Consider the following 7300-nt stretch of genomic DNA (forward strand, 5'->3'; position numbering starts at 1 on the left):
TCCCCATCCCCCTCCCCCATCCCCATCCCCCTCCCCCATCCCCCTCCCTATCCCCCACCCCATCCCCCTCTCCCCATCCCCCACCCCTCCCCCTCTCCCCATCCCCCCTCCCCATCCCTCACCCCTCTCCCCTCTCCCCATCCCCCCTCCCCACCCCTCCCCATCCCCCCTCCCCCATCCCCCTCCCTATCCCCACCATCCCCCTCTCCCCATCCCCATTCCCCCTCCCCATCCCCCTCTCCCCATCCCCCAACCCCCACCCCCTCCCCATCCCCCTCCCCCATCCCCCTCCCCCATCCCCCTCCCCATCCCATCTCCCCCTCCCCCTCCGTTGCCAAATCTTTCCTGATTCAAAGACCAACTCGCGAGGGAGGAGGTGAGTTGCCTGCAATTTATTGAGAAAATCCCCTGAGAACGGGGCAATGGGAGTCTCCCTGGTGTGGTCTCCAGGACGTGAATCTGTCAGCGACACAGTACGACGTTAAAGTTGCTCTCGATCAGCCAGAGAGCTCCCAGGTCGGCCGTCACGTGGCGGAATCTCCTCCCCAGGATGTGAACCCTCTTCCAGTGGGTTCCCACCGGGTTACAGTGAGATATCCCAGCTCTATGGGAGGGGGGAGAAGAGGAGTCAAATATCGGATCAACCCCGTCGCCCCCTTCTCTCCGAATACCAGCGGCCACGCGAGACGCCTCTTCCCCGCCCTCCAGCTTCCAGACGCGCCTCCCATGCCTTGGAGCCGATCTCCCTCCCCTTAGGGACACTGCAACCCCTGCTCTGAGGGCATAGAATTCAGGAGATTCCCGCTGAAGGAGTTCCGATAGAATCAGGGACTGCCTCACAGATGGACAGTCACAGCAGCGTACCAGAAAGCCTCCGAGTTAAACATTTACTCTTCAGTGAAAGGCCGTGAAAGCTTTAGCAAGGGTGCAAGGGAGATTTACCAGAATAACACATTCAAAATGCCGAAGGAACTCAGTCGGTCAGGCAGCATCTGTGAACGTCCATGTTTTGGGCCGAAACTCTCCAGTCGGCCCAAAACACCCTGCTGTAAATTCTTTGCCGAAACGTCTACTGTTTTATTCATTTGCAATAATGCTGCCTGTTCCCCTTACAGCCTCTGAAAGCTTCTTAAATGGTCTCCGCCTCCACCACCGTTGCCGGCAGCCCATTCCACACACTCGCAGACCGTAAGACAAAGTCGGCCATTCGGCCCATCGAGTCTGCTCCGTCATTTCATCATGGGCTGATCCAATCTCCCCTTTAGTCCCATTCCCCCACCTTCTTACCATAACCTTTGATGTCCTGACTACTCAGATACCTATCAATCTCTGCCTTAAATACCCCCAATGACCTGTCCTCCGCTGCCGCCCGTGGCAACAAATTCCACAGATTCACCACCTTCCGGCTAAAAATTTTTTCGCATCTCTGTTCTGAATGGGCGCCCTGCAATCCTCAAGTCATGCCCTCTCGTACTAGACTCCCCCACCATGGGAAACAACTTTCCCACATCCATTCTGTCCATGCCTTTCAACATTAAAAATGTTTCTATGAGGTCCCTCCTCACTTCTAAACTCCAAGGACTACAGTCCAAGAGCGGTCAAACGTTCCTCATATGTTAACCCTCTCATTCCCGGAATCAGTCTAGTGAATCTTCTCTGAACCCTCTCCAATGTCAGCACATCCTTTCTTAAATAAAGAGCCCAAAACTGCACACAGTATTCCAAGTGAGGTCTTACCAGTGCTTTATCGAGCCTCAGCATAACACCCCTGCTCCTATACTCTATTCCTCCAGAAATGAATGCAACATGGCATTCGCCTTCTTCACCACAGACTCAACCTGGAGGTTAACCTTAAGGGTATCCTGCACAAGGACTCCCAAGTCCCGTTGCATCTCAGAACTTTGAATTCTCTCCCCATTTAAATAATATTCTGCCCATTTATTTGTCTACCAAAGTGCATGACCGTACACTTTCCGACATTGTAATTCATTTGCCACTTCTTTGCCAATTCCCCCAATCTATCCAAGGCTCTCTGCAGACTCTCTGTTTCCTCAGCACAACTTTATTATCTTTTACTTCCTTCTCCCCTACATCTTCGGTCTGAGCACTCCCCTTCTCTATCACCTGCCTATCCTCCCTCACACACTTATCCAGGTCATCTATAAAATTCACAAAGAGTAGGGGTCCCAGAACAGATCCCTGAGGCACACCCCTGGTCACCAACCTCCATGCAGAATATGACCCGTCTACAACCACTCTTTGCCTTCTGTGGGCAAGCCAGTTCTGCATCCACAAAGCAATGTCCCCGTGGATCCCATGCCTCCTTACTTTCTCAATACTGCACGGAGGTCGGTTTCTTTTTGCCCACAGAGAGTTGGGCATACGGAACGCCCTGCCGGGGTGGAGGTGGAGGCAGATACCCAAGGGACATCTCGGAGGCTCTTAGATGTGGAGGGTTGTGTGGGAGGGAAGAATTAGATCGAATTTAGGGTAGGGTAGAAGGGCGCCAACTCGTGGGCCGAAAGGATTGCATTATCCCAAATCAGCCCTCTCCCGGTGAGACAGCCCTCCTCCTTGCCGGGATTCCAGTCCCTGGGAGAGGCGGGTCTAACCTGCGGAAGACTTCGCCCGAGCTGTCCACGGCGTAGACACTGCCGTCCGACGCCACCTCGACCACGACCATGTTGGAGGGGACGTGACGCCAGCGACTCCCCACGCAGCGTTGGGGGCGGACCCCCAGCCGGACCAGGGTGGCGCCTGAGGCATCGATCCCCCAGCAGGCGCGGGGGCCGCACGAGTAGTAGCGGAGGCTGCCCGGCAGCTGCGAATAAGCGGGCCCCGAGAAATTGCCGGCGGAGACGGCGGCACGTCGGTTGGAGCAGAAGATATGGTGCTGACTGTCCACCCCCGCCACGATCTGGTTACCGCCCGCGTCCACCTGGGACAGTTGCCCTGGGGGAGGGAGAGGGGACAGGGGACGAGGATAGATATAGGTGTCGGGAGAGAAGGAAGAGTGAAAAGTATGTGGAACAGAGAAGTTGGAGGAGGAGAAAGCAGAGGGTGGAAGAGAGGGGTTGGATGAGGAGAGGGTAGGCCACAGAGAGTGGTGATGGAGAGGGGGTAGAGTAAGGAGGGGGTAGGAGTGGATGGAGAGGGTGAAGGAATTGGGGAGGGAGATTGGAGGAAGGAGTAGGGGAGAGGGTAGGAAGCAGAAGAGGATGAGGAGGGGAAGAGGGTGAAAAAGCGGGAACAGAGTAAGTAGAGGTATGGGAGGGTTGAGGGGGAGAGAGGCAGAAGTAGAGGGTATAGGGGAAAGGGAGATCGAAAGGAGAGTGGAGAAAGAAGGGGGAAGAGAGTGAGGTCACCGCTGACAGACTACAAAGTCTACTTTCCCAGGAGCAGAGAGGATTTAAACACTGCTTCCTCCTCCCTGCCCCTTCTCCCTCGAAATCCACTCCTACCTTCCTTCTCCCCTTACATGGCCTATCCTCCCCTGCCGGTCAGTAATCCCTCCCTAAATGCCAGTATCGCCCAGAACAGTGCCCCCTTCCAACAGTCCACCCACCGACACTCCCCCTCCCCTTCTTTCCATCTTGCCTTCCCTCTCCCCCTTCCACCCCTCCTTTCCTTCCTCATTGCCCTTCTCTTTCACCCTCCCCTCCAAGCCCTTCCCTTCTTTGTTGCACTACCCTCCCTCTCCCCTTCCATTTTCCTTCCAGCTGCCCCTCCCTCCCCTCTACCTCTGCCCTTCCCCTTCCCTAGTCCTTACTCACCCGCCCCTTCCCCTTGCACCCTTCCTCTCCCACTTTCCCCATCCCCTCCCCCTCCCTACCCTTCCTGCTCGTACTTTATCCTTCTCTCACGCACTCCCCATCCCTTAAACCTCTCCACCCCTCCCTCTCCCATTTCCCATCCTGCCCATTCCACACCCTTCCCTCCCGTCCTTCTGCCCTTCATCACACACCTCTTCACACCTTTCCCCTCCTTTTGCCCTTTACCCCTCCCTTTGTATCCAACATCTCCACTTTCTTCCACTTGCTTTCTCCTTCCTCCTCCCATTCCCCTCCTTCCCCACTTCCCCTCCACCTCCTCTCATCCTTTCATTCCCTCCCCTCTCCTACTCCATACTTCACCTCCTCCTCTCCTTCCCACTCTCCCGTTCACCACTACTTCCACCCATCTTCCCCTCGTACCTGCCAGTATCGCCCATCGTCCCTCCACCATCCGGTATAGTTCCTGGCTGGTGCCCACAGCCCAGACTCCGGCTGGGCCCACCGATATGTGGGCGAGGGCTCCGGTTTCAGCAAGGCTTATCCAGTGGCCTCCCACCCACATGTACCCCCTGTTGTTCAGCCCCACGCCATACACCTGCCCATTGCTGGCATCGATCTGCCTCATGTTTCCTGAGACCCTGGTGCAGATCAGGGCTGGGGGGGGGTGGGAAGAAAACACAGAGGGTCAGTGTGTGGAGGCTGGGAGTATGCCAGGAGAGGGCAGGCGTGGAGGAGGGGTTGGTGAGGAGTGAAGGGGTGGTGTGAAGGTAGTGCTTTTTGAGGGGCGATGTAGAGAGAGGGCTGCAGGAGGGAGATGAATGCGAGAGATCTTGTGCGATTAGACTCTGTAGACTGTTGGCTCTCTGGGGTGATCTCGCTCTCCCCTTTTCTCTCTACCTACCTCTCTTTAGCTCCCTCTCCCTACCTTTCTCACCCTCTCTTGCCACCTTTCTCTCCCTCTCCCCTTCTCTATCAACCTACCTCTCCCTATCTCTGTGCCTCCTCCCCCTCTCTCCCTGACCATGTCCCTTTCCTTCCCTCCACCTCTCAGGGAGTCCCATAGTCCGTCGTCACTACTCTGGGAATTATGGAGGCTGGCAGATTTCCAGATATCCGAAGGATTGGCGGGGAGCAGAGTGAGTTGGGATCAATGGTTCCTGCTGGTTAGAGAATCTGGGGCCAGGAGGTCCAGTCCAAAAATTCCAGCCCTGGTTTCAGGAGCAAAGTTTGGAAATGTGTGTGTGGAGGATATGAGGAGTCGGGAATTCTTTCCTAGCAATTCTGTCCATGCTGGGTGAGGGATTTCAAACCGGTTGGGAGGGTAAAGGGACAGGGGTAGGAGAAGAGGGCAGGTAGGAGATGGGGTTGTGATCGGCTGACTGATTAGACATGCAGGAATCCGAAACTGGACCGTGCTGATTCCCGATGGAGTGTGTGAGAAAGGGAAAAAAGAGGGGGAGAGAGAAAGACAGAGTAAGAGGGATACAGAGCAGTAGAGAGAAGAGAGAGGGAAAAAAGAGGTGAGTGTGAGCGTGAGAGGGAGGGAAACAGAGTGACAGAAAGACAGAAAGGTATGAAAATAGAAATTTGGTAGAGGGAGAAAGAAAAAGAGAGGTGTAAAAGTAGAAACGAGTCGGGAGAGGGAGAGATAGAGAGACAAGGTATATAGAGACAGGTAGGGGCAAAAGGGAATGGGAGAGGAAAGGGAGATGTAGAGAAAGGTAGAAGGCAGATGAAAGAAGGTGAGGGGAAGAGAGAGGGAAAGGTAGAGCAAAGGTAGAAAATGCAAGGGTTTAGGAGAGAGAGAAAGATACAGAGGGGAGCTAGAGGTAGAAATTTGGGGAGAGGGAAAAAGCGATCAAGTGTGAGGGGAGAGATAGGGTGTGAGAGAGGGAGGGAGACAGAGAAAGCAGAAGAAAGGAGAGACTGATATATAGAAAGAAAATGGGAAGACGAAGGCAGGGAAAGAGAAATCGAGATAAAAGGGAGGGGGAGAGGGCATGAGAGAGAGAGTCAGATGACAGAGTGAACAGAAAATGGGGGATTGTGACTGAGAAGTGAAGGTAATCGTGACAGTGAGTGAGGGAAAGGGGCAGAAAGATGGGGGGTTAGAAAGGGAGAGGGTATGAGGCAGGTGAGGAGCTTGAAAGGCATATAAAAATAGGCAGACAAGGAGGGGGTGAGTGAGGGGGAAGGAGAATGGGAGTGAGGAACCAGAACAAGGGAGTGAGAGGGAAAAGGTGGTGGCAGTGGGAGGAGGGAGCTTAGAGGGAGAGGAGAAGGGGAGACTGTTGAGCTAAGAAGTAAGTAATGGGTGTTGGTGAAGAACGAGGCGGAGGAGTGGGATGTGAAGGCAGTAACTCACCAGTGGTGACAGATGGCTGTAACAGGAGAGCGATGGAGGTGAAAGTTAGGAGGGCCATGGCCAACAGCAATACGCTGTCCCTTGAACACTGTCTGACACAACAGCCAGTGTGTGGGATGCAGAGGGAACCGTACAACCCTGTGCAGCAGCCGCACATGGGGAAACTACCTGCAGGAACTTACAACACTCACCACAGCCGGGTCACCCACGGAACTGAGCAACCCTGAGGCTAGGAAATGTGTAGCACAGTCTATCAGTGTGTATGTACGCCCCTCCCAATCTCTGTGACCCCCTCCTGCCCCTACACCCCTCCCAATCTGTCCCCTCCTGCCCCTACACCCCTCCCCATCTCTGTGACCCCCTCGCGCCCCTACACCCCTCCCAATCTCTGTGACGCCCTCCTGCCCCTACACCCCTCCAGCCCCTACACCCCTCCCAATCACTATGACCCCCTCCTGCCCCTACACCCCTACCAATCTATGTGACCTTCTGACCCCTACACCCCTTCCAATCTCGACCCCCCTCCTGCCCCTACACCCCTCCCACTGTCCCCTTCTGCCCCATACCCCTCCCAATCTCTGTGACACCTCCTGCCCCTACACCCCTCCCAATCTCTATGACCCCTCCTGCCCCTACACCCCTCCCAATCTCTATGACCCCCTCCTGCCCCTCCCAATCTCTGTGACCTCTCTGGCCCCTACACCCCTCCCAATCTCTGTGACGCCCTCTTGACCCTACACCCCTCCCAATCTCTGTGACGCCCTCCTGCCCCTACACCCCTCCAGCCCCTACACCCCTCCCAATCACTATGACCCCCTCCTGCCCCTACACCCCTACCAATCTATGTGACCTTCTGACCCCTACACCCCTTCCAATCTCGACCCCCCTCCTGCCCCTACACCCCTCCCAATCTGTCCCCTTCTGCCCCATACCCCTCCCAATCTCTGTGACACCTCCTGCCCCTACACCCCTCCCAATCTCTATGACCCCTCCTGCCCCTACACCCCTCCCAATCACTATGACCCCCTCCTGCCCCTACACCCCTACCAATCTATGTGACCTTCTGACCCCTACACCCCTTCCAATCTCGACCCCCCTCCTGCCCCTACACCCCTCCCAATCTGTCCCCTTCTGCCCCATACCCCTCCCAATCTCTGTGACA

The 7300-nt window shown here is 55.6% G+C and overlaps 1 protein-coding gene across 1 annotated transcript; it reads right to left on the minus strand.

Moving 5' to 3' along the window:
• Nucleotides 1-377: 377 nt before the first annotated feature.
• Nucleotides 378-6360, minus strand: LOC132385413 (fish-egg lectin-like). The gene is made up of 4 exons (XM_059957460.1): nucleotides 6139-6360; nucleotides 4194-4427; nucleotides 2613-2952; nucleotides 378-604 (listed from the first exon to the last, which is right to left on the minus strand). Exons 1-4 carry the CDS (start codon nucleotides 6293-6295, stop codon nucleotides 463-465), a joined length of 873 nt encoding a protein of 290 aa, XP_059813443.1. The 5' UTR covers nucleotides 6296-6360; the 3' UTR covers nucleotides 378-462.
• Nucleotides 6361-7300: the final 940 nt, after the last annotated feature.

This window comes from Hypanus sabinus (genome assembly GCF_030144855.1).
Source record: "Hypanus sabinus isolate sHypSab1 chromosome 1 unlocalized genomic scaffold, sHypSab1.hap1 SUPER_1_unloc_7, whole genome shotgun sequence".
Classification (NCBI taxonomy): domain Eukaryota; kingdom Metazoa; phylum Chordata; class Chondrichthyes; order Myliobatiformes; family Dasyatidae; genus Hypanus; species Hypanus sabinus.